Raw genomic sequence first — 27203 nt, forward strand, 5'->3', positions numbered from 1 at the left:
TACCAGAACTATCACTGGCAGAACAAAACACCATGCAGGCAAATTCTTATTAAAGAACACTGAGGACTTTGTCCTGATGTTTTCAATGGAAGAAACACACTGTAAAGAGAGTTGTACAATCAAGCTGAGGTTAATAAGGTGCTGTCAAAGTACGGACCATTTGCTGTTTATTGAATTGATAAGGTGCAACTGTAAACTAGCTGTGAGGCAGGCTAATTTACACATCCAGCAGACAGCGAGCAACATTCCACTTTATCTGCTAAATGCTGACCAGCTAATTGGTCACTGTTAGCTGTGACATTGGGCAGGTAATGTGCAGTGGGTTGTTGTGTGTACAGCTGTTTTATTAACATAAGAGCATACTAGGTCAGTTAATCAAACATACCTGGCTAAACTGTGCAGAACTATGATGATGAACAATGATTCTCTGGGGGTAGTCACTTTAAACAACATTGTTTACATTATTCACCGTCATCTGATCTATTAATATAGAAATATGAGTAGTGCAGCTTTAAATTTTTAAATTGTTGTTGATAATATACAATACAAAACAGACCCAATCCATTTGATCCAAATGCTATATTTGTCAATTCTCATCAATACATTCTACAGCACAGAGCCAGCAGTACATACTGTCTATTTCCAAAGTTTAAGAGTCGCCGGCACTCAGACCAACAGGTGCAGCGTTAAAATTCAAGTTTTTTCATTAGAATCAACAGAACAGTAGAAATTCACATTCTTCAAGTCAGTCAAAATACAATTGGCTATTAAATCATTTATTCATGTATGTACAAATTCATCAAGCGCAACATGAAAAATAATCTTTCATTTCTTTCAATTACACATCAGGACAGAACCTCTGGAGGGAAAGATGCCTGGACAAACATCATTCTAAAGTCTACATGGTGCCTTCAGCCAGCTTAAGACGTGATAAGACATGCTGTTAACTATCAGATGGTGTACCAGGAGAGTCATTGACTAGAGTAAATATATATATTCTTTCACTCTAAATTTAAAATTGTGTCTGCCGATAATTTCCCTGTGTGCCATTATTCCTTACATGCTGCTTTCCATGAGAAACTGTACATCACTAGTTCTGCTCTTCTTAATATATTAACATTCTGAGGCAGACATTTCAACCATCATTGAAACATAAAAGAAAGAAAAGTGTCCAAACCCTAAATTAAAACAATAAAATCATCATATAATACTGTTTAACATGGGAGTTTAAAATGAGCTCGCTGCTGCGTGTCTTCCACAGGATGTGTGGGATCTTAAGAGCAGAGGCTGATTTTTTGTCTCGGTTCACCACTGAGTCGAGACAGAGCGGTCTGCAGACGGCCATAATGATGTTTATAAGTTGCTGAACAGTTCGTTCCTCTTGCTCCAGTCCATGGCCGGGGCTTTCTTGGCAGCTCGTTTCTGATGGGCCCTTTCTCTGGCCTGGGCAAGGGACAGGCCCAGACCCAGGCTGTCAGCAGCCGGGTCCAGCTCAGCGTCAGGGCTCTTTTCAGCCTGAAGGTGTGCACACACACAGGGGTGGGACAATGAAGAATAATGTGCTTTCTTGCGGCTCTGATGCAGAGCTTCAGGACTGTTCCACATATTTCAGTGACATACATACCTCTTTAAGCAGGGAGTTATTGGATCCTGCACTGGAGACTGAAGAGCTCACAGACACTCTAGGCTTTGCTGCAGCCTGTCAAACACACAACACACACCGTTTTAACTTAAAGCGTTAGTTTATGTGAATTACAAAAGCTCCAACGACTTCCATTCTCATGTTGAGTCCTGAGCTCCATTCCAGCTGTCAAAATACTTTGAACATAAAAGTGACCTGTGTCTGAATGCCGTTACTTTAACAGACTGATGAAGCAATAATGTTATACTTGTTACATCTGTAATGAAGTTAGGAAGATAGATGGTTGGTTGGTTGGATGGTTGGTTGGTACTTTATTCATCCCGGGGAAATTTGAGAAGTGCATAGACCAAAAATGGAACCAGTGGAAATCTGGTGAAATTCTTAGTACCAGCTGCTGTGTCTTTGTGGGATGCAGAGAAAATTATTGGATGGCATCTGCAAGTATGGTACCCATCATAAACCATATAGGAGAACCTGTGATGGTGTTGGTAGAGGGGCTTTGCTGGTGACACCGTTGGGTTTTTCATTTAAAATTTAATTTACACACATAACCAACAATGTTCTGCAGAGACACGCTATCCCATCTGGCTTGAACTTAGAGGGACCATCATTAGTTTCTCAACAGGACCAAGAGCAAAAACACACCTCCAGGTTCAAGAAGCAGTGTGAAGGAGTGCTGCATCAAATGGCCTGCTGCTACACAATCATCCCACCTAAACACCCACAGATGAACATATATGCTGTGTGCTGTTAGCTTCTTCACTCTTTGTTCCAACTCATTCCAAACAATCTCCACTGGAAGATTTTTAACATCAGTCTTCACATTGTTCAGTCTGCACTTCACCAAATAGATGGACTGTAAAAAAAATTGTACAAGTTTTGTTCAAAGTATTTTAAAAATTTTGGGCAAAAAATTGCAAACCTAGACAAATAAAATATGAACTTGAATGTGGGCGATAGTTGTGCTGTTGTCCAGCAGGAGGAGGCAGAGCTTTCCTGAGCTGCTTCAATCACATTTTCAGTGTCAGAACTAATATTTGTGAGTGGACAGTTACAATCTTAAAACACATCTTTGCTCCTGTATGATCTGCAGTGTGTTACTCTCTGTGTGTGAAAAACTGGCATCCAGTTTGGAAGCAGCTGCTCCTCTAAAATTAACCTCTGGTCTTTGGTATAATGCTGCAGTTGTGCTGTAAAACGCAGGAGCCCTCAAGTGTGAGGCTCTTTATTTCAGACACCCTCTTCTATTCTGCTTTCCTTATTGTGAGAGTTAATAACCCAGAGTCTATCTGAGCACGAGTGTTTCATGTAAATGGATGGCTCTGCTTCCAGGAAACTATCTGTGACTAAATCAAGCCCATCTGATGATATACTCAACTGATAAAAAAGTTTGCCCCCCTATTTCAGGTCAGAGTGAGTGTTCATGCTGGGCACTGTGTTATGTAATAGCTGGTGAATGAGTGATTGTTATGCTGCAGCAGAGTAGAACCTGCCTGCATGTGATAGTGTGTGAACCGTGCTCGTTAGTCATCTCATTAGCATAATCCTTAAAGCCATTGCAATCCCATGATCCTTCAGGACATGAGAAAGAGAGAGAGAGAGGAAGGGGGGAACAGAGGTGAGCTCTTGTTGCTATGGTGAAGGGTCAACCACAATGTCACCAGAGGGGCCAATCCACTTTTTCCATGTTGTCAGTGTGTATGTGGAGGAGGGGGAGTTCTGCTGTTCCTTTCTGCAGGAGGATGTTTACTTTTGATAAACTGTGCCCGTGGTGCCTGTGCTGTGTTAATTAAAGGGCCATTCTACTGTTAAATGCTGCTCAGCCTGTGAAAAAAGCTGAATCATCAACAATATTTATATAAATAAATGCATATTGATCTGCAGAAAAACCTGGTACCTCCCTCCACCTCTGTCTTTTGGTGTGTTCCTCTAATAGCAGACAGTAACTGGTATTATTGTACACATGATAACACAAAGGTAGTACTACTTTGGGGCTAACACAGAGAGCACCTGGTGAAAACTCACAATCTGCACAGAAAGACTCGTTATCTAACCATAGGTTCCAAACTCTATCAGAATCACTGACTTGCGTTTTAATATTTTCCCAGTTCCCAGTTGTCAGGGCTGTCAATTGTGTATCAACCAGACTTCTGCACAATACAAATGACCATCCCAACCCCATTAAAAAGGCAAGAAATTCTACAAATTAACCTTGACAAGGCACAGCTGTGAAATGAAAACCATCTCAATGAAGCTCATTGAGAGAAGGCTAAGAGTATACAAAGCAGTAATCAAAGCATATGATGTCTCACAAGAGTGTGAGAAGTCTTTAAATGACTTTTTAAACAAAGTCAAGCACATGAGGCAACAAACAGTATCTCTCTCCTTTTGATGTAAAATCATTTTATGCTTGAAATCAACCATGTGCTGCCTTGATGTAATCCCACAAAATTTTTATTTATATATATATATATATATATATATATATATATATATATATATATATATATATATATATATATATATATATATATATATATATATATATATATATATATTTATATTTATGATCATTATATATACAGTGTTTAACACATTTATGAGACCACGAGTCATAAAAATGACAAAACACAAATATTTCAGAAATCTGTCAGAAACTTGTTTCACACAAAAAACGTATTGTTAATTAGTCGGCAAACAACAAACTGGAACAACTAAACATGAAGTCATCATGAAGTGTTTTAATTTGGACTCTGCCTTTCTCAGTGAGCTCCTTACACTTCACCATTTAGAACAGGAGTGAGGAATTTCAAACTGAATTCACGTTTTTACACCCAAATTTGAGCCAGCACACTGGAACTCTCAGAGAAGTCAGAAATTAATCCAGAATGACATACAACCACTAAAACATTTTTTTCAGTTCAGGAATGCAAGAAAATAACTCTAATTTGGCATCTCAATCAAAAATAAAAATGTGCTTTACAATTTTGGAGATGCTCTGACCCAGTCGTCTAGCCAGCACAATTTGGTCATCGTCAAATTCGCACAAATCCTTCTGTTTGCCCATTTTTCCTGCTTCTAACACATCAACCTCGAGGACAAAATGTTTACTATACCCAACCCACTAACAGGTGCCATTACATGTATCTACTTTTTAGTTCTTTGTTCTATCCTTTTAATTTGCAATTCAGTATTTCATATAGTAACTCATGCAAAGCACTTGCTTTTGCAGATAAAATATGCAGAATTTGAAGAGTTTTGTCCATTGAAACACAAAGCAGTGAAGCTTGGTTAATTTCACTGACATTAATTTGAGTGCAATCCTGACAAGAAACATGAAAGTAGTAAGAATGCGTCACACAACACTGTCCAGAACTGTTAATCTGCTGCCAGGAGTTTTCACAGAGGATCTGTGGGGCTTTTTCCAGGTCTCTCTCTCTCTTTGCTTGACTCTTTGCTTTGCGTGTGTGTGTGTGTGTGTGTGTGTGTGTGTGTGTGTGTGTGTGTGTGTGTGTGTGTATTCCTCACCTCCTCCTCCTCCTCTGATGCAGGTTCGGGGAGAGGTCCTACAGGGGCAATAAAACACATTGCATCTCATCTTCAATTCATTCACATTTCCATTCACATTTCCATTTATCAGTCAGTTCAATCTGTTTTCCAAATCATATTACAGACATTAAAGTAACAAAGCAGGATGCGCAGTACCAGTGACATGTTGTTCAGAAGGCAGGACTTTGCATCTCTGGAAGAACTCCTCGGTCTGAGCGTTGACCACAAGCAGCCTGGTCTCATCTCCTCCAGCTTTGATGGCAGCCACCACCTCAGAGTGCTGCATTCCAATCACTGACACACCATTGACCTGAGGAGATGCCAGGAGAAACTGAAATCAGAGCCTTTATGTCTTTACATGTATTTTCGGGAGTGTTTCTTTTGTTGATCTGGCTCGACTTTTGGTTTGTTGGGTAGTGGTACCTGTCCTGTAATTACTAATTCTCTGTCCTTTCCCAAGTGGAGCATGTGTCACTCGTCTTGTTTAATTTTTCAACTGTTTTTGTATAGAGGCTGCACCTAACCACTCCAGCTCCACGTTGTATTTTAACATGAATTGTTTGGACTCCCTAGGCTTGGTGCTTTGTCAAATGCTTGTGTGTTACAGAAAGATTGTTTTTCCATGACCTCTAATTTTGGATTTAGAATTGGTGCATATGGAGCCAGAGCTTTTTGGAGCCAGTCCCTGGCGACTGTCGTGGTATTGCAGGTTTTTGAAACTTTGTGTCGGCTTCACTTTCTCGGACCAGTTGCTCAGTCTATCTTTCTTATACAGTCTATGGTTAACATCCGTAAGTTTTAACTAGCTGCATCTATTGCAACAATGACCCAAACAAAATGTTTAAAACATTGCTTTTTATGTAAAAGCAGACAAAAACAAAGTTACTGTGGTGGTTAATCAACATTAACATTAAGATTCACAGTGTAAAGTCTTACAAAACAGCATGCATTACCTGGCAAATATCACACATTTTAGATCAAAACAATATCTGACAGCAAAGATAGCTAAAGCCTTGCTTGTTACAAAACTGACTGTCTGTCATCACAGTTTAACAAAGGGGTGAACAGAACAGAGCACTGTCACTATCAACCAACTGTTAGTTTTATCAATGACTTGCCAGAAAAGGTTTCTCTGTCTAGAGTTCATGTCTTTAAAGTTTATATATTTTGTACAACTAAAACTCTAAAACCCAAAGACTAAATTTAAAGCAAATCCTCACATTTTAAAATTCTTGCTGGTTCGTTTTCTGTGTTTGAGGATTAGGGACTCACAGAAGTAGTGGGCGTAACACAATAAATACCAGAGGCTTTGGATGATTTCCACTTAAACTCCGATTGTAAAAGCCAAACAAACAACTCGGGACTTGGAAAAAATAACCTAAGACTTCTATTTCAGTATCACAAATCCACCAAAAGCTGCATCAAAACCATGTGGAAACCAGCTGCTCCAATTTAACCTGATAATACTCTACCTACAGAAGAGGTAAAGGCTAAGAACCATGATCAAAGGGCAAGGTGATAAGTTCCATATCTTCAAGGCTTCTCTGATTGTATGTCATTACCTGCTATTTAAAAAATAATAATATTGGCAGTCATTCAACATTTATTAATATTGAGCTGCGTTTCAATAATTTGATAAGCCATTATACATTGTATTGTATTTATGTACATATTTGATTATTTAATATTGGACACTTTGGGTCTCCATAGGGCAATACAGGTTATCACATTACAGTTTATTTCTACTGTTGTGTAGTACAATATCTTTCGGTTCACAACCTTATCAGATTATAAGTATCAGACTGAAGCTACATTATCAAAAAAATGTATGTAGTTTATGATCTCAATAAGCACTTTTAAGCCATTTTGAACACACCAGTTTTACAGTAAAATAGACAATAAACCATGTCATTGAAAGGACGCTACTGTATTACTGTGCATAATGTCCTTCTCAGTAGTTCTCAGTAAGATCCATTGCTTGCTTGTTATGTCTGGTTACAAGACTGGTGATGGCCAAATACCAAACTCGAGGCTTCAGAACGGTTGTCCACAAACCAATAGCAGACATCACACTGGCTACATCCATCTTTTGTATACCGTCTGTGCTCAGTACCTACCTCAGACCTCATCCATCCTTACACCTTGTCCTAGAATGGGTCTGCTTACCCTACATCTGTCTATGGTCCATTGGAGAGTGAGCCTTTAGTGTAGCAGCAGGAATCTGCAATGTTGCTTCTATCATCTTAGCTAATCCTGTCTTCTGTCTCTTCTCTGTTCTTGTGCTCTCTATGTGTGGAAAGCGTTGCTACATCCTTTGAAAGGTGTTTTAAAATTGAAGCTATTGTTATTATTATTAATACATAACTAAAAAAATATTTCATTTGAGCCATAGAGTGTATATAAAGATAAACTACACATCAGCACTTACTCCCATTGTAGTCAATTCAAAATATTGTTGGAAATGGGTGCTGCCATTCTTTGCTGGTGTCACCAGTTGAAAACAGTCTGTGCAGTAGTTGCCAAGGGGTTAAGATGTAGTATTGATGTCCTACCTCTTGCCTAGGTCAAGTGGGAGAACTTCAGCCCCTACAATTTGAACTGTATTGGACAACAGCAGATGCTCATTGGACACCCATGTGCTACCAGTTAATGTGAGACAACCAGCCACAAGATGCTATCAAGATATCCTAGCTTCAGTCCATCTTTGTATACAGCCTATGATCTCATCTCTTCAAAATGGCACATGCTTTGTTTGCACAGGTGAAAACACTCCAATCAACTGGAATTCATGAAGCCACAGTATAGTTTGAACATTAAAAATTTACATATAAAGTAAAGGAGTTACGACAGCTGCAAATTTTATGGCTGGAAGAAAAAACATAAATGAAATGACACCTTACAGCAGAGTGATGGTGCCAGTATCTGAAAGTGTTAAGCAGTACTGTTATCACAGGGCGTGGTGTACAAGCATACTCCCAGAGTTGGAACTAATCAAGCACCTAGGGAGATAAGTCACTGAGGAATTTTTGTGGGAGGAAGACTGAAGTTGGGAAAACCATCAAGACTCTGAGTCTCCCAGCTCCCACACTGACCGTGAATGTCTTCAGGTGGTACAGAACACTGGTGACGCTGCTCTACGCCCAAAATTCACTACATTCCACTTTCTAAGATTAACCTTTTAAAACTTTACAGTGTCCTGTTTGAGGCTTCTATCTCTATGTGGATCCTGTAAGTACAGTTGTGGGGGTTCTCTGCCCAGTTGTCTCCTGCATGTGAGAGGTCCTGCAGACTATTTGAGCAGCCTGTAATTCAGCCCACAGACATAGTAAGTGGATTAACATTGAACAGCATGGCCAGAGGGGCTGGGTATGTCACACACAGACACACACACATGTATGTAGTGAGCCAGATCATGCAGATTGTCCCGAGATATCTCACAAACACACAGGAGCATATAAATGAACATGCCTGTATGCACAAACATGGCCACATATTACAGCTAAATACATTTCTCCTATCTACTAATGCTTCTTGGGACCTTAGTTTCCCCCTTTGCCCCTTGATGTAATAGGATTACAGTTGATACACATGCAAACACAAAACATACACACAGTGTCAAATCAAAGGTTGAGACACTGAAAAAGTGAGTGCATGTATGTGATCGAGAGAGAATAAGTGTACCTGGATAATCCTGTCCTGCGGTCTGAGGCCGGCTTTCTGTGCTGGAGAGTCTTCATCCACAGCTCTGATGAACTGGCCTGGTTTGGACTTGTCACTGTGCAGGTTGAATCCGTAGCCACTGGCACCCTTCTTTAGGTGACATAGACGAGGCCGCAGTCCATCTTGGTCCTCCTGCACACACACAGGCAATATGAGCATGACAGTTCATTCAAAGGTGCAACATTTTACTGTTTCTTTGCATATTGTAGCCACAATATCCATATTCATATTTGCAGTGGATGGATAACAATCATTCCTCTGTTCTTCTACCTCAGTTTGAACCTAGCCTCTAGTGAGCCTGGAAATATATTCTTAGAACTACCAACATCCCAGTGCACCTCAATGGAGAGGCACTGGGAGGAGAAGAAAAAAGTAAGTGAAAAATATGAGATGTGAGAAATTTATAAGTATGAACTTATGAAGTAACAATTCAGAATTCTAACTAACCAAAAATCATGCAGATCAAGTCATAATTAATGAAAAATTATAAGATCTGAAGTATTTATTTAAATCAGTATTAATTTGACAAATTAAGATACTAAATAGGGATCGCCCAATTATTGGCCTGGCTGATAATTTTTTGAGATCATTACTATTTTTAGCCAATTCATCCATCCATCTATCCATCATCTATACGCCGCTCAATCCTAATTAGGGTCGCAGGGGGTTGGAGTCTATCCCAGCTGACTTAGGATGAAGGCAGGGGACACCTGGACAGGTCACCAGTCTATCACAGGGCTACGTATATATACATGGACAAAATTGTTGGTACCTCTTGGTTAATGAAAGAAAAACCCACAATCGTCACAGAAATAATTTGAATCTGACAAAAGTAATAATAAATAAAAAGTCTATGAAATTTATCCAATGAAAATCAGACATTGCTTTTGAACCGTGGTTTAACAGAATTATTTTAAAAAATAAACTCATGAAACAGGCCTGGACAAAAATGATGGTACCCCTAGAAAAGACTGAAAATAATGTGACCATAGGGACATGTTCAATCAAGGTGTGTCCTCTAATTAGCATCACAGGTGTCTACAAACTTGTAATCAGTCAGTCGGTCTATTTATAGGGTTACAGTAGTCACTGTGCTGTTTGGTGACATGGTGTGTATCACACTAAACATGGACCAGAGGAAGCCAAGGAGAGAGTTGTCTCAGGAGATTAGAAAGAAAATTATAGACAAGCATGTTAAAGGTAAAGGCTATAAGACCATCTCCAAGCAGCTTGATGTTCCTGTGACTACAGTTGCACATATTATTCAGAAATTTAAGATCCATGGGACTGTAGCCAGCCTCCCTGGACGTGGAAAATTGATGACAAATGGAAGAGACGGATAATACGAATGGTAACAAAAGAGCCCAAAACAACCTCTAAAGACATTAAAGGTGAACTCCAAGGTCAAGGTACATCAGTGTCAGATCACACCATCCGTCGTTGTTTGAGTCAAAGTGGACTTCATGGGAGACGACCAAGGAGGACACCATTGTTGAAAACAAATCAGAAAAAAGCCAGACTGGAATTTGCCAAACTGCATGTTGACAAGCCACAAAGCTTCTGGGAGAATGTCCTATGGACAGACGAGACAAAACTGGAACTTTTTGGCAAGGCACATCAGCTCTATGTTCACAGATGCAGAAATGAAGCATATCAAGAAAAGAACACTGTCCCTGCTGTGAAACATGGAGGAGGTTCTGTTATGTTCTGGGGCTGCTTTGCTGCATCTGGCACAGGGTGTCTTGAATCTGTGCAGGGTACAATGAAATCTCATGAATATCAAGGTATTCTAGAGAGAAATGTGCTGCCCAGTGTCAGAAAGCTTGGTCTCAGTCGTAGGTCATGGGTCTTGCAACAGGATAATGACCCAAAACACACAGCTAAAAACATCCAAGAATGGCTAAGAGGAAAACATTGGACTATTCTGAAGTGGCCTTCTATGAGCCCTGATCTAAATCCTGTTGAACATCTATGGAAGGAGCTGAAACATGCTGTCTGGAGAAGACACCCTTCAAACCTGAGACAACTGGAGCAGTCTGTTCATGAGGAGTGGACCAGAATACCTGCTGAGAGGTGCAGAAGTCTCATTGACAGTTACAGAAATTGTTTGATTGCAGTGATTGCCTCAAAAGGTTGTGCAACAAAATATTAAGTTAAGGGTACCATCATTTTTGTTCAGGCCTGTTTCATGTGTTTATTTTTTTAAATAATTATGTTGAACCATGGTTCAAAAGCAATGGCTGATTTTCATTGGTTAATTTTCATAGAATTTTTATTTATTATTACTTTTGTCAGATTCAAATTATTTCTGTGACCATTGTGGGTTTTTCTTTCATTAACCGAGTGGTACCAACAATTTTGTCCGCATGTGCACATACAAACAATGACACTCACATTCACACCTACGGACAACTTGGAGTTACCAATTAACCTCTGCATGTTTTTGGACTGTTGGAGGAAGCTGGAGTAGCCGGAGAAAACCCACACATGCACAAGGAGAACATGCAAACTCCATGCAGAAAGATCCCAGGAAGGCCGGGACACGAACCAGGGATCTTCTAGCTGCAAGGCAACAGTGCTAACCACCAAGCCACTGTGCAGCCCTAGCCAATTCATGATCAAATAATTTAAAATTGTGCTACTTTGGCTCTGATGCAGCTATGTCTTTCTATTTGTAGACACCACGCTGTGGTCTCAAGCAATGTCCTGCCTACAGCACTATATGACTGGTTACATAGCATGAACAAAATATAAAGTTAAAAACAAAAGAAAAAAACAACACACACTGAGAGAAAACAACAAAAAAAATTAAATGCTGTCATCAAACTGTTTTTCATGTCTATTCAAAGTATTTTCAGCTTCTGCTCAAACTCATATTGTCACATCAGGCCTCTAAGGTTCAGTTGGACTTCTGCAATGCAGTGGAACTGGTATACTCACTAAGGGATTTTAATCACAGGTCTATGGGATCAATTTGACAAGTTCATGTCTATGCTAAAGGAGCTGTTAGCAGGTAACATAAGAACTTACACAGCTGACACAGACAGAGCAAGATGGTGTAACAAATTCACTGGATGAATCATCTGAGCATGATGTTGGAATGACACTGACTGGCCATCAAAAATCTGTCTTGGTTCTCAATGTCATCATGGACGAATCTGTTGCAGAATTAGACGAGAGGTATGATTCCTATAACACACTGAATAGCAGCTTTGAGTTTGTAAAAGAAAGTCGCATTCTCTCATCTCAAGAACTTCAGTAGCTACAATTCTTCAGCAGAAATGCCATATAATTCAAAGGATTCTTCAGGAACAAAGAAAAAAGAGTGAGCAGGCTTTGTTCCAACTAAAAAGACATATTTTTCCAGTGTAGTCCACTTCCAAATGGACCTGAGATTCCACATCAGTACAATCCCTACATGTTTATTCTAGATTACAGGATGCGTCCGCCATGTAACCTCCCTGTTCACATCCTGTAGGCCTGTTGCTTTTTGTATAAATAGCATCAAGTCAGACTAAAAGCAGAACACTTACATTAGGTCATAAACATGCAGAACCTTAAAAATAGGTTCATGCATAATGGAATAAGATTGGCAACTAAATGAAGCAGTAGCATCTGCGCTCTGCTACAGAGGCTAATCCTGCAGTGGCCTGTGCCTGGTTAAGTGTCTAATCCCACATGATGGACCAGTATGTCCGTTTGACACTTATCACACATACATGCAGTTGAGACACAGTTGAGGTTTCTTTATTACAGGATGACTGTCTATGATGGTCAGCTCCACAGTTGCATCTTAACAGTTAAAGCACTCAAATGGTGCTATACAGTCAGTAAGAAAAGACTGAGCTGTTTAATCTTAACTATAAAATCATCAAATAATGTTTCAGTTTATTTCTGCAAAAAGAAATTAGTGCAAGTAAGCAGACATAAACTTCAACAATTTCTTAGATCACAGGCTGTACTGAACATTGTGAACCTTTTAATCTGGTATTTCCTTTTCTTGACAGAAACTGGCTTCCACACCCGAGGAGCTTGATTAAAAAAGCATTCCTCATCTGCTACACATCAACCACTTGATAAAATGCTGTTATCTGTGCAACATCCTCGGCTATCTGTAAATGATTCCCTGCCCAGTGACCATTTAAGATCAGCCAGTGCAGCCTCAGCATTGCTTCAAGACAAACTCCCATCTCAGTCATGCACAAAGTGGATTATGCATTGATCCAGTGGTTTATATGAAATCGGGCTGGTTAATGATTGCTAAAACAATGTAGATGAGTCACTCTGTGATCTTGAGAGGACTTGCGGTGACTGGACCTTTGGATGGACTTATATGTTTATGACAAACACTATCACCGTTAATGAAGATGATAAAACATGTGAGGTGAAAAGTACAGCAGTGGAATGCTGCAATCTATAATTACCATCACAAGCAGAGGCACATGACTTCTTCTGGGCATACGCACCAAAATAGTTGATTACTCGATTTGTCAGCTAATCATCTGATTGATCAAAAGACAACTTATCACCAACTATTTTGAAGGTCAAATAGTCATTGGTTGTAGTTTTTTAAATGTGAATATTTTGATCGTAAACTGAATCTGTGGATTACATAGACAAAACAGCTATTCAAGAAAATAATCATCAGATTAATCAGTAATGACAACATTCCTTATTTGTTAACAGTCAAAATGTACTGGAAAACCCACCTACTCTGCTCACAACGGTTAGTAAGAACTAGCAGGTGAACATGGAGAAGGATTTTGCAGCTAAATTTGAAGATATTTCTTTCAGGAGTTGGTGAAAACCATATTGAAACTGTAAGGATAGGAAGGGTGAGGCCAGTGTTACACTTCCTGCAAGCATTCACAGTTTTTCATCAAGACCACTTGGACCTCTGATACTTCAACAAGTACTGACATTTCAAGTTTTAATGAGTAAGCTTTCTCTAAAGTCCACAATTGATAAGCAGAGTTGAGAAACATTTTGTAACTGCTGATGTGAACCTGTCATGTAAGGTGAGCAAGCACCATATAATCCGTTTAGTGCACCGCAGGGGAGCAGAGAATCAGTCTGTGGCACAGGATGTGGCCGCGAATAAACTTCCACCTCTCTACCTTTGGGTCATATTTTAGTCTTGTCTCTCAGCCAGTTACAGGGAAAATATCTCTGCAGTGGCTATAAGTAACAGAGACAAACAGGACACTTTAGAGCACTATGTCTGTAAACTGCTCTATTGCATCACCAGGATCCCTTTTATCCACTTTTTCTTGAAGGACTTATATCCCCAGGCATTCATCAGTTGGTAGTCAGATCACTGTCTATGTGTGCAAGATCAAGCCTGCTGCTTTTATCAAATAAGCCTCATGGGAAAAGGTCTGAGTGTGATGACAACACACAGCAGGAAGGTGGAGAAGAAATAATCAATGCGATAAGAGAAGCTCAGTTACAGACTGAAGCTTTATTTACATCACATCCAAAACTGAATACCCTTTAAGTGGAGTATGTAAAACCCTCATCATCCCATTATCTTACAGGCATGAAATAATATCACTCACCACCGATTCATCTAACCAGCACACCAGCAGGTGTCTCCCTGTGTTGTATTTCCTTTGTATCTGGCTTCTTTATAAAAGGCTGCAGAGTTGTTTGTTAAAGCTGAGAACTGAGTAAATATATGCACACGTCAACTCAAAAGCAAACTTGAGAAAAGTTTATGAGATGCAGAGAGTGACTCCCACTGCATGTATGTTCTTTCGTGCATTTGACCTATACTTTCTGATTTTCTTTTCTTTTTTTTGCATGAACAGGAAAACCACAGCATCAGCAGAGCCATACACACCAAATGGTGTTGTGACAGCAAGTGTTATGTAATAATGTCACCACTGAATACACCTTAGTACTGAGCTCCTTTGACATGCAATGATACAATTTGAGCTGTATTTTCATTACTGATAAACTTACCAGTTACTTTCTCAAATAACAGATGAATCATTTTCTCAACAAAATGTGCAAGGAACAATACTTTTCACCTTGCACATGCTTCTGTTGGGAAACACCGCATACACTTCTGTTCCACTGCAGATGAGACCCAGATTGTCTCTAAAACAAAAAGGGCTGAATGCTATTTAATTTCCCTCTCCTACGATAAGGCAAAACTGAAGTTATTATACTTGGTTCTAAACACCTCACAAAGTATCTAACCACAGTGACTTTGGATAGCGTGGTCTTGGTCTGCAGTACTACCAAGAGTAACCTTGGAGTATTTTTTGACCAGCACATGTACTTTAAATTGCGCATAAAACAAGTCTGTAGGACCATACCACATTCTGAACATCCTGTCTCAGAGCGATGCTGATAAACTAGTCTATACGGTTGGAACCTCTCAGCTTGACTATTGCAATTCCTTATTGCATCTCTTTAGTTGTACCCTGAAAAATTCCAGGATAGAATTTAAAATCCTTCTCCTCACATACAAGGTTCCTAAGGACCAAGCTCCATTGCATCTTAAAGACCTTATTGTACCTTATTATCCCAATAAAGCACTGCTTTCAGACTGGAGGTTTACTTGTGGTTGCTACAGTTTGCACAATTTGAGTCAGAGGCAGAGCCTTCAGTTATCAGGCTACAATCAGCTCCCAGTTTAAGTTTGGGAGGCAGACACCCTCTCCCCTTTTAAGATTAGGATTAAAATTTTTCTTAAAGTACATAGTTAGGGGTGCTCAGGTGACTGAACCATTCCTTAGCTCTGCTGGATCTGTTGGAGGTTTCTTCTTGTTAAACAGGAGTTATTTCTTCCCACTGTCAACAAGTGATGTTTAAACAGAATTGTTTGCTTTTTTCTTTATAATATTGTAAGGTCCTGATCTTACCATGTGAAATTCCCTGAGATGACAAATACTGTGATTTAATACTGTGTTAATAAAACTGCATTCAACTGAATAGATTAATTCAGGGCTAATGATCTAATGATAGCTACTGAGGTTGTATCGCAATGTTTGATCTTTTGGAGTGCATTGCACTGGTCTGGGTGTTAGTATGCTTGTAGCAACTGTATATGTTGATTGTGATAAGTCATCAGAAAAAAAACTGGATGGGCTAAGTCTGGTTTATTTACAGTGTTTTTTCTGTTGATCAATGAGTCATTGCTAAATAAATGAATAAATGAAAATACATTTACATAACTGTGATAGCTGCCTGTGATGATCAGGAAATACACTGATAGTAAGAACTGCTATATGCATAAAAAAAAAAAACATTTGCATATAGTAGTCTTTGTTATTCCTTTTTCTGCATATGGGGTAAAGAGAAGTCACACTGAAACACATGCAACCTGGTGCGGAATCTGGTAGAGGCTAATGCTATTTCTGTCTGGTGAATGACACATAGAAACAACAGCTGGTTTGCAATTTGCCATAAACAGCATGAACGCAGGATTATCCTCGTTTTACTGTGATGATACAAGAGGCAGCAGGTACCCACTGTAAACATTTTCTAAGGCTGTTCAATATCAAAGGTTAATGGTTTTACAGCCTGCTGTAGTTAATAATCAGATCCTGTGCTTCATGCTTGTCTCATCATTCGTTGAGAGGACCTTGGACTGAGCCAGTGCTCATGTTAAAACTTTATGATCATATCTGGACACAATTCCACAGAGAAAAAAGTCACACCCAAAACTTGGGAGAAAAGTGTCTACAAAGTAAAGTTTTCCTGCAGAACCACTCCAACAGGTTTGCTGAAGTGTTGCAAACAGCACCCCTCTCACACAAACCTCTTGAAACGATCAACTCAAGATGAGTCCAGGAACGGTGACAGTTCACAGTACGCCTCAAGAGTTGTGCAACTGACTTCAAAAGTTCCTCACAGAATCTAGCAGAGCATACAACAGGGCCTGGTTATCAAACCTCACAGTGATTGTTTCTACTGACCAAATGTGCTCATAATAAAGAGAATCAAAAATCATATGAGATAAAGTTTGAGTCTTGTCTTGATTTATTGTCAATTTAATTATTATCGTTACTTGTGTGTCTAAATAATTGACTTAGCAGTTTTTGGAGCTTTCAACCACATCTCAAGCTCACATCAGTTCTATTTGTTGATTAAGACCAAGAGATTTAGGTAAAAGCTATTAAAAAAGAAGGTAGTAGGTGGAACCTGACACAAATAATTACAATAACAATGTATAACTAAAACGTTCAAGATTCACTCTTTGCAATAACATGAACACTTTTGTGAAAAATGTTAACTACTGCACAACATTGCATTATTGTCATCAATTTCATACTAGTATTCTCCTTTCACGATATGAAGTATGTACTGTAATGCACTGCAGTGTTTATTGCAGCAAATAAGGAGCAAAGGAATCCGTTTTATTTAGCGTGACATTAATTCTGACTAAACTGTTTAGATATGAACTGACTGTACTGTCTGTTATCCATGCTAACATTCAGCATTGTGTGTTGTGCCTGAGAAAGTTGTTATCTTACATAATCAACACAAACTGTAAAGAACTGTCACTACATGTAGCAGTACCGTTATCATTAACTGGCAGACAAGAAAACAAACAATGGAGGCTCAGCACTATAGCAACCAACTACCAAGCACGGAAGTGGTTTTATCAGTGGTTCCACCCCTTTACCCCTGCTGACAGAGCAACCTGCCGGCTGTACGTGTGCGGTTACAAAATCCGCGAGTGAAACATTCAAACATCACTCTTCAGACTACTTCAACACCCTTAAGTCTGTTGCTTACTATTTTACATTTAAGCTACTACAACTTACTTAGCTTATTGAGGATGTATTACATTTAGTACAACAGGGCAGTATGGCGGGACATTCAGCTCAGTGTGTAATAGGGAACACTACTTTATCTTTTAAAGTCATCCAAAAAGTGACAAAGAAGGAAAAGTGGAGGTTTTGACTCCCATTACTTTAACTGGCTTAATTGATTACACAGCTGAATAGACCCTGAATTTTTGTCAAGACTGTTGTTTGTAGCTGAACCAATCATGACATCTTAGTTGCCTCTCGAAGCACAGAATTTGCTGTTGTTTTTCTACAGAATCTGGTTCGTAAAACAGTTTATTTTTGGCAAATACTTAAATGAAACAACCAGAATTGTGAAAAGTGATTTTAATGACGTTATGATTTTAGGCTTAGATTTGACTAGGAGATTGTTTAGATCTGGCTTTTCCCGATGGAACCGCATGATTAGCTTTTCGTTTCTGGCTCTGATGCATGGTGTCATTTAGGCAAATAAAAACAGACAAAAAAAACACGTCTTTCATACCCACCAGCAGGTTTTTTCGGCTCAGAGAGTTAAGAAATAAACAGTTTTCAGCGCAGATGCTACTTGTTGCTGTTAGCTAGGTACCAAAGCAGTAGAATGCTAAGTTAAGTGTTAGCAAGCTGACATTTTAAAAACATGATATCAGATAGTCTTTAGAAAGATGTCACACCTACTTTTCTTCACGGGTTGTTCTGTTCTCACCATAAAAGACAAAGCGAAGAGCACACACATTTCAAAAAGAGTTCAGTATGGCTTGCTCAGCATTAACATCATGCTATTACCAAGGTTAGCAAAGAAAATGTTTCCTACTAATGTTGTGTTAAAATATACTAATAGAATTGACAGTAAGATAAATTAAGTAATCATAGGACTAATAATGTTAAAATATACAGCCTGTGTTTTAATCGTTTAAGCATGTATCTATTGGCAACATTATTATTGTAATTACGTATGTGTCAGGGTCCATCTTGTAGCATTTTTCAGGGTTTTCAACTAGGACTTGGATATCATCTATAAACAGAAGTGGCTCAAGCATGAGATGTAGTTGAAAGCTTCCAACAAAGAGAACTGTTTATCTTGTGAACCTTCTGGAGGTTTTCCAGATACATTCTGAAGGAATGCTCTAGGAAAAGTCCAGGAAGAATTAGGACATCCCAGAAAAGGCTGATAACAGTTGCTAGGAAGGGCTACGCTGTTTAGCAACCTATCACCATGAGCCGGCCCCAGGTAAGGGCTGGTAAATAGATGGATAATTTACAACAAACGCTTGGCTAAATCGTCACATATTGCATTTTTATTTTCCCAAACATTATTACCTATAGTGTGTAGACATCTCAATCTGTTTGTTCAGGCTTGATTCTGAATTTACCTGCTGTTTAGCTGAATGTAGGCTGAGCTCAAACGCTAAAGAACATGGGCCCATATGTAACAAAGTATCAATGCATTCATAGTTTCAGAGAGGGGAAGACATTAAAGACATTTACTAATTACTTGTAACAAATGTAATTATAATCCCTGTTGTGCCAAACACCCTTATTAAATCTTGATGACGCTGTATCCTTTTGAACATCTTAACTACGCAGTTCAGTCTGAGCCAAAGGGCTCAAAAGAACACAGGACTGATTCTACAAAGTCTCCTGTCTTCTCTGTTTTGGATGAATGTCCTAAATTAGCCTAAAGAAGAAAACTCTAAAAAAAAAAAATCAATGGATGATAACAGAGATAACACAGATAACAGGGTATTTTGTTTCTATGTGTGTGTGTTTATTTTGACTGTATCACTGACAAAACAGTGAGGTAGTGAAGAGCTTCGTCAAATGACGTTAGCAGTGTTGTTAGGGATTTTTTTTATGGCAGCCCATATTAAGGATCATCTAATGGAGAGTGAATCCCTCAGGCAGCTCCGTCAAGTTCTGGTCTCAGCCACAAAACTAAAACATATTCATCTGTTAAAAACTAATTCTTAAAAATGGGTATACATTTGATTTGAATGGCATTATATCACCAAACATAACGATAAAGAAATGTTCTGATGTTCTTGAACTGGCTATAATGTATGAGGCTGACAGACTTGATGACCAGATAATGAAGATAAAAATGCAATATAATAATATAATAATGATTTACTTGGTAGCCTGTCTATCTGCATTTTCCAATCACATTTACAGGCTTTTCGCACATCCATGCACTAGGTGCAGTTCCAGCAACAGCATGAACACCCATATGATGTTAGTTGTGTGTTGTGTGCACCATGACCCATCTACAGACACCTTCTCACAAATGCACCTGGAAATGTTGAGTGCCAAAATTAACTTTTTGCTATATATCACCAAAGACCAAGTCTAAATTCAACTACATGGTGCTACTAATTATTTCATATTATTCCTATATATAACTAATAAACGCAATTAAAATCTTGATGATGCTTTAAGGGCGGCACGGTACTGCAGTGGCTAGTACTGTCGCCTCACAGCTACAAGGTACTGGGTTCAAATCCCTGTGAGGAGTTTGCATCTTGTCCCTGTCCTGCAGGGGTTCTCACCAGGAGCTCTGACTTCCAAAGAGTTTCTTATTAAATTAAACTCAATGAATCAAGTCATAGTTTTAGCACTATCGAAAGTGTAAAATTTGTTCAATAACCCATCAGACAAAACTTCTGTATTGAACTCCATAAGTTACATAAGTGGTCATTCTGGGTTGTCTCATCTGTAGGCACTAGACCAAAAACACAGACATTCTGTTGATGGAATAATCCAGATTTACAGCAATGACGACTCCTGAATCAATAAAGTGGCAGATCAATTGTTCTTTACATAACTTATATGAGGTGAGTGATAAGAGGCATTGTAAAACGTTGAAGAAGCAATTACCTGTTGGAAAGATAAGAGCTGCTTCAAGGCCTTCATTCTAAGTGAGAGGTTCAAAGTTCTTCTGTAAGTGCATAAAAAGTGACAGGAGGCAAAAAAACAGCAAGGTGGGAAAAGTCCAGTTCTCACATAATGGCCAATCGAGTTGCTACAACGTCTACATTCATCATGTAACATGCACTGGTCTAAGAGATATCCATCAGTCATTGGAAAACTAATGATTGCACAACAGTAAATGCATTTTATGAGTGGCACGAACCCCACAAAATCACTCATCATCATATTTTATTTTATCCCATTAATGGGTACAGGGTGGCAACAGGAGGTCAGCGGATGTGTAGGGTGTGCAACCCACACAGCTCAATTAAAGAAGGATGCAAGTTGCATTGTAATTATATACATTACCGTTCAAAAGTTTGTGGTCACTTAGAAATGTCCTTATTGTTGAAAAAAAAAAGCATTTTTTTTCAATGAAAATCACATTAAATTAATCAGAAACACAGTCTAGACATCGTTAATGTGGTAAATGACTAATCTAGCTGGAAACAGCTGAATTTTAAAGGAATATCTACATGGGGCACAGAGGCTCACTTCCTGCAACCATCACTCCTGTGTTCTAATGCTACATTTTGTTACCTAATCATGTTGAAAGGCTAATTGATGATTAGAAAACCATTGTGCAATTATGTTAGCACATGAATAAAAGGATGGACGTTGATCAAGCCTTCATAGTTGGTGCTACAGGTGTCCCAACTTTTCTTGATTACTTACAACCCTCTCTGTCTGCATAAAAGTAGTGTCGGAACACACCGTGGCACCATACCCTCCAAAGCATTACTTGAACAGTACTGTGCTGCAGAAAGCAGTGTGTTGCTGTAAAAATGATGAGGACAAGGCAATTAAGAACAGAAGAGAGACAGACCATCACAACACTTAAAAATGTAGGTATTTCCTACAGAGAAATTGCAAAGAAAGTCAAGGTGTACAGTTTTCTTTGCCATCAAAAGGCACTCAGAAACTGGAGATACTCTGACAGGAAGAGGTCTGGAAGACCCAGAGCCACAACAGAATCAGAAGACAAGTTTCTGAGAGTCAACAGCTTTGTGATAGGCAGCTCACAGGACAACAGCTTCCAGCACAGCTTAATAATGGTCATAGTAAGAAGTCTCAGTTTCAAATGTGAAGAGAAGACTTGGAGTTGCAGGTTTTATAGGTCAAGCTGCAGCAAGAAAGCCATTGCTAAGACGTCAGAATAAGAAAAAGAGGCTTGCCTGGGCCATGAAACACCACCAATGGACTACTGAAGACTGGAAGAAGGTTTTTATGGACTGATGAATCAAAATTTAAAATCTTTGGTGCATCATGCAGGATTTTTGAACACTGTCAAGTAGGAGAAAGGATGGTTCCTGTGTGTGACGTCGACTGTCAAACATGGAGGAGGAAATGTGATGTCTGGGGCTGTTTTGCTGGATCCAGGGTTGGTGACTTGTACAGAGTGAGAGGAACCCTGAACCGAAACAGCTACCACAGCATTCTGCAGCACCATGCAGTACTCTCTGGTATGTTTCTAGTTGGTCAGGGGTTCATCCTACAGCAAGATAATGACCCAAAACTACTTCTTCTTTCTTGAATATTGTTGGAATATTTTTGCTTTGTTGCATCACATTAATGGAGACACAGATGTGAACTAAGGTGAGATATTCTGGAGTGGAAACCCAGATGTGAAAATCCAGATTTGTTTGACAGTTTCACATCTATAAATACAGGTATCATTCCGCCTCAATTCACCGAATGCCCCAACCCTTGCCATCTCCAATAGGATGGATTTTGTTAAAGTGGTGAATATTGATTGAATTGACTATGTGTACAATATGAGGTCACTGATAACATTAGTTTTTGAGTTGAAATGTCATAATAATGTATGGGGCCAGTCAGAGACATACTTTATAAGAAAACAATAAAACATTTTTTTTTATGACCAATATTATATTAATCACTGAGGAGGTAAGATATGTGAAACCACTCTGAAAGTAGTCCCAACTGAAAAAGTTATATAATACAGTTACTGGGCTAAAAGAAAAGTGATGGTAAACCCCTACAGAGGATAAAGCAGTGTTTACAAAATGGATGTATAGCTAGATTATTTTTCAAGTTATGGCACTTCAAACATGTCCACCAATTCTCTGTAAATCTTTTACTGAAAAAGTAACTGTGACCAAAAAATGTACATTTTACTTAATAACACACATGCATAGAAAATAAAATCTGTCAAAGAATAAGCTGGTCAGGCATAAACATTTTTTTAATTTGGTGAACTAAGATGGAAGGATCCACAAAACAAATTGCTATTTAATCCTTTTCCCACTCATATATTCTTACTTCACCCCAGCCCTATTGACAGTGTGTGTTAAATGAGGGTGTATGCATTTCAGGGTCAGCACTGCGTCCTTGTTCAGGCATGAGAGCCCTCTCTTCTTTCCTCTCTGGCCCAGAAGTCTTTCTCCACAGGCAAATAGTGTGGACAAACCCTCTTTGTCTACTGCTGGGGATCTCTATGGTACCCAACAGACGTGCCTCAGTGTGGTGGAATCCCTGGAGAGCGAGGAAGTTACCATAACATGATGGCATACTTGTGTTTTTATTGTCTGTGAAAAAGCAGTCTTTGGAGGACTTTCTGTAAAAGTTTGGTGACTGAGCTCTGAACTGCAATACCAAGTTTAATCAATGGAAATCATGTGCGAGGGACTATTGTTTAACCACAAGCAAGGCTGATTTACATCATCATCAGCCAGCCCACTCAAGGGTATCCCACTGGGAGGCTGCTGTCAGAGGCCAGTATCACACTGGGTGTCAGGATCTGCCAAGTTCCCCATCAAGAGGGAATGGAGCTGGAAGTTTGCAGTATCCCTGCCAGACAGAGCAGGCTTTACACTTAGTGAAGATCAGGGAATTAATGGACGGCCATGAGCCACTTACGCAAAGAGAGACAACTACACATCCCATTTGTATCTGCAGAACAGCAGCAAAAGGTGAGAATTTGACATGGATATGGCACAAATTTGGTGACTCATCCAAATCCAAAACACAATTGCAACTTCAATGTCAATGATTCATTTAAACAGCTGGACTTGACTGGAGTTACTTGCTAAATCCTGGCCAGGTCCAAAGATTAGAAATGCTGTAAAAAGGGTGCACATGTTTCACCTGTACACTTTTCTGATAACAGATTATTCCGCAGGCAAGCCAATCGCGTTGCACAAGCACAAGGAAAAGGCATGCTTGGAAGTGCACACCAGCAAAAGGACTATCTGTCAAGTGTGCTTCTGTTAGCCAATCTGACAGCATCTGAAATTGTTGGGTTCACATCTTTTTCATCTTGTTTCTCATCTAAGTCCACAACACCCACCTACTAAGGGAGCCATGTTTGAAAATAACCCAGTATCCCATTATTTGTGTAAGTCCAAAATAAAAACTACTTTCTATGCTGAGAGCTCTTTACAATGAAACTCCTTCACAAAGAGGCTATTTTGCAGTGTTACAGAGTTACACAACATTTAAATCGGCGGCCAGACTTTTCTCAGACTGAAATAGTTACATAGTCTACAAAATCTTGTTTATGACTCTGTCAAAGAACAACCTTATAAAGCTGTTTCATAACCAGCAAGAAAAGCTTTGTCTTTCAAAGGATTATGGTGAAACAAAGAATTTGTGTCAAAGTAATACAAACTTGTGGTGGTAGGTCTCCAACCATTAGTATCGCTGATAATCTAGCTCTATCAGCAAAGCTCATCCAGAAAAATCCTAAAGTGTGACATACCTTTATCCAGATGTCTGAGCATGTGCAATAAAAGCACTATTTGTATCTCATTATGTCAATTCATATCTCTCAAAATCCTATCTGATCATAGCAAAGGCCTAAAAAGAAATGCTTATTCTTGCTGGCATGCATCAAGTGTCACAAGCCTTCTGGTCTGACAAGCCAAACCTGACAGGGAACTCAAGATGGGAAGTAGAGAGACTGACAGACGTTTTAATGACAAATACTCTGTTGAATGGGAGTGTGTAGAAGCCTGGCACATTTCACTGTGGTGCTACCTCTACAATGTAACCCGGAATCTGACACTGACATTGGAAGTTGCTGCTTAACAGGGGATCTACTTCCACATAACCTCTGCAGCAGGCAGGCCTCAGATTCGAGGAGTGTCATGTCATATTTTGAAACTGAAAAAAAGCACTGAACAGTTGAAACTCAGTGTTTGAACACTGGAAATTTAATTTTAAAAAGGTTTGGCAAGATTGACACTGCATTTTGAAGGCTTTCATGGGCTAACAAATACACAGATCTCTTAAAATATTATTTTACTCTTTGTATTTTTTAGTAAGTGTCTTATCAGATCAGAAGATATAAATCGGGTTGATGAATCTAACAAGCCTAGTGTGACTCCAATACTACAGTGATATACTATATTGTTCATGATCTATCTGTGGAGAGTTATTGTAAATATTCGGAACTGCCAAGAGCAAGGGGTCAAAAGCTGGCCTTTTTGACCTGATAACACCACGTATCTGTTAAAGTCAAGGAGCACCAAACACTGTAACAATGACACCAATTTGTTTTCTCACTGAAAAATAACCTGCATTTTAAAATACATGCTTGTAAACTGTGTTTACTGTGCATTTTCCCACAGATATCAGCAAGTCTTTTTTATAACTCTTTCGATTGTGCAAGATTGCCATCACTCCTCCAGTAAGCTCTGCCTCCTGTTTCTCCACTCTGAAACTGATAAAAACATTGCTGCGGTCCACTATTTCTGAGGATCGACTCAGTGATCGTGGTGTCCTGAGTAAAGAATCCAGAAGGGCCAAGGCCTTGGATCTTAACGTATTTGAGGACCAGTTTGGCAGACAGTGCAACCGCTGTATCCTGTTGCTGTAATATTTTGAATGGCAGGAAACCAAACCACTTTTATGTGATTGATTTCAAATGACTGATGTGACACATTTCAGCACTGGCCCTGATAACCTCATTGTTTCAGTTGAGGCCTTTTTTTGGAAAATAAATTAATAAACGCTTGATTTTAATATAAAATAAAACTTTTTAGTACTTAAATATCGTTGTTTTTTTAATGTGCCTATGTGAATAAACACTGGCCCCACTTTGCCCCCTCTGGTAAACTTTGTCTAGAACCGCCACTGTTTCTCAGTAATATAATACAGTACTGTATGGTTTATAATATAGTCTAATGGAATCGAATAGAGTCTAAGCTGAACAGTAAAGTTCGCAGTGGCTTCACCAGCTGCGGTGTGTTTGTGTACCTTGGTGCTGGAGCTGACACTCAGCCTCTCCGACTTCTCCGTGGCAGCATCCCCGTTCTCCCAGCGGACCGGGCTGGACCCCCTCGGGGTTCCGTTGCTCTGAGCGTCTGAGTCGCTGTCCCCGCCTGGCAGGGGAATTCCCTCGGTCACGTATTCTTCCCGGCATTGCAGGTTGTGTTTCTTCAGCAGCTCCGCCGTCTCGACGTCCACCACAATGAGCTCCAAAGCCCCGGTGGTCGCCCGTATCCGGGCCACCACCTGCTGGTGGCTCTCTCCCACCACGCTGTCCCCGTTGACGAACACCAGCTGGTCTCCCGCGACCAGTCCGGCCTCGGAGGCGGGAGTGTCGTCCTCCACCAGCCGCACGAACTGGCCGCTCTTGCCTCTTTCTCCGTGCAGGTGGAACCCATAGCCGTTGGGTCCTTTCTTCATCACACACAGTCTGGGTCGAAGCTTTGACATGTTGCTGTTAATAAAAGTTGAATCCCCTCTGAGTGAACCGCCGAACCGTCCTGACAGTGAACATACAAACTGACACCTGCTGCCGGAGCTGCTCTTCCTCTAGTGACTCACAGTGAACTTCGCGCTGCTAATGCTGCGTTTCTCCACAGATCCTCCCCTCTCAACTACGCTGCAATCTTTAGTTTCACCTCCAGTCCGCCGCCGTCTGTCTTCTGTCAAGCTGACACAATAAGATCAACACGTGTCGCAGATTTTCACACTATGTGAACTGTTAAGGAGTTCAGTGGTCTTGTTCAATGAGGTCACCAGGGCCATTTTTTTCCTAACATTAACAATAAGAATTCCATCCATCCATTATCAATACTAGGCGTGTCAAACATGCGGCCCGCCAGAGGGTCCAATTCGGCCCCTGGGAGGACTTTGTAAAGTGTAAAAATTACAGAGAAGACATGAATTGCAACTCGTAAATTTGTAAAATAGTAAAGTAAAGTAAAATACTATATTGCTCATTGTTCTTTTGTAGTGTTGTGCCTGTTTGTGTTTTTTAAACGGCGGAGTTTATGTGATGATCTGTGTACCTTTGTCTGTGAATCTGTCTGTCTGTTAGCCACATTACTCAAAAACGGACAAACGGATTTGGATGAAATTTCCAGGGAAGGTCAGAAGTGACACAAGGACCAAGTGATCAGATTTTGGCAGTGAAGCGACTTATAATCTGGATTCACGCATTTGTTAAAGATTTCCCATTGCCAGATATAGCTGCCGGCATGGCGTTGCTGTAACCATGAACACTGTCAGTCACCTGCTGACGATCACATGATTGCGATCCTACTACCAAATGACCGTGATTTATCAGTTGG

General features: G+C 39.7%; 1 protein-coding gene across 1 annotated transcript; it reads right to left on the minus strand.

Annotated features, from left to right (window-relative positions):
- Window positions 1-560: 560 nt before the first annotated feature.
- nherf1a (NHERF family PDZ scaffold protein 1a) lies at window positions 561-26496 on the minus strand. The gene is made up of 6 exons (XM_023298592.3): window positions 25882-26496; window positions 8873-9043; window positions 5348-5501; window positions 5171-5208; window positions 1625-1699; window positions 561-1515 (listed from the first exon to the last, which is right to left on the minus strand). The coding sequence occupies exons 1-6, from the start codon at window positions 26341-26343 to the stop codon at window positions 1354-1356; spliced, it is 1062 nt and encodes a 353-aa protein (XP_023154360.1). The 5' UTR covers window positions 26344-26496; the 3' UTR covers window positions 561-1353.
- Window positions 26497-27203: the final 707 nt, after the last annotated feature.

This window comes from Amphiprion ocellaris, chromosome 18 (genome assembly GCF_022539595.1).
Source record: "Amphiprion ocellaris isolate individual 3 ecotype Okinawa chromosome 18, ASM2253959v1, whole genome shotgun sequence".
NCBI classification, from domain to species: domain Eukaryota; kingdom Metazoa; phylum Chordata; class Actinopteri; family Pomacentridae; genus Amphiprion; species Amphiprion ocellaris.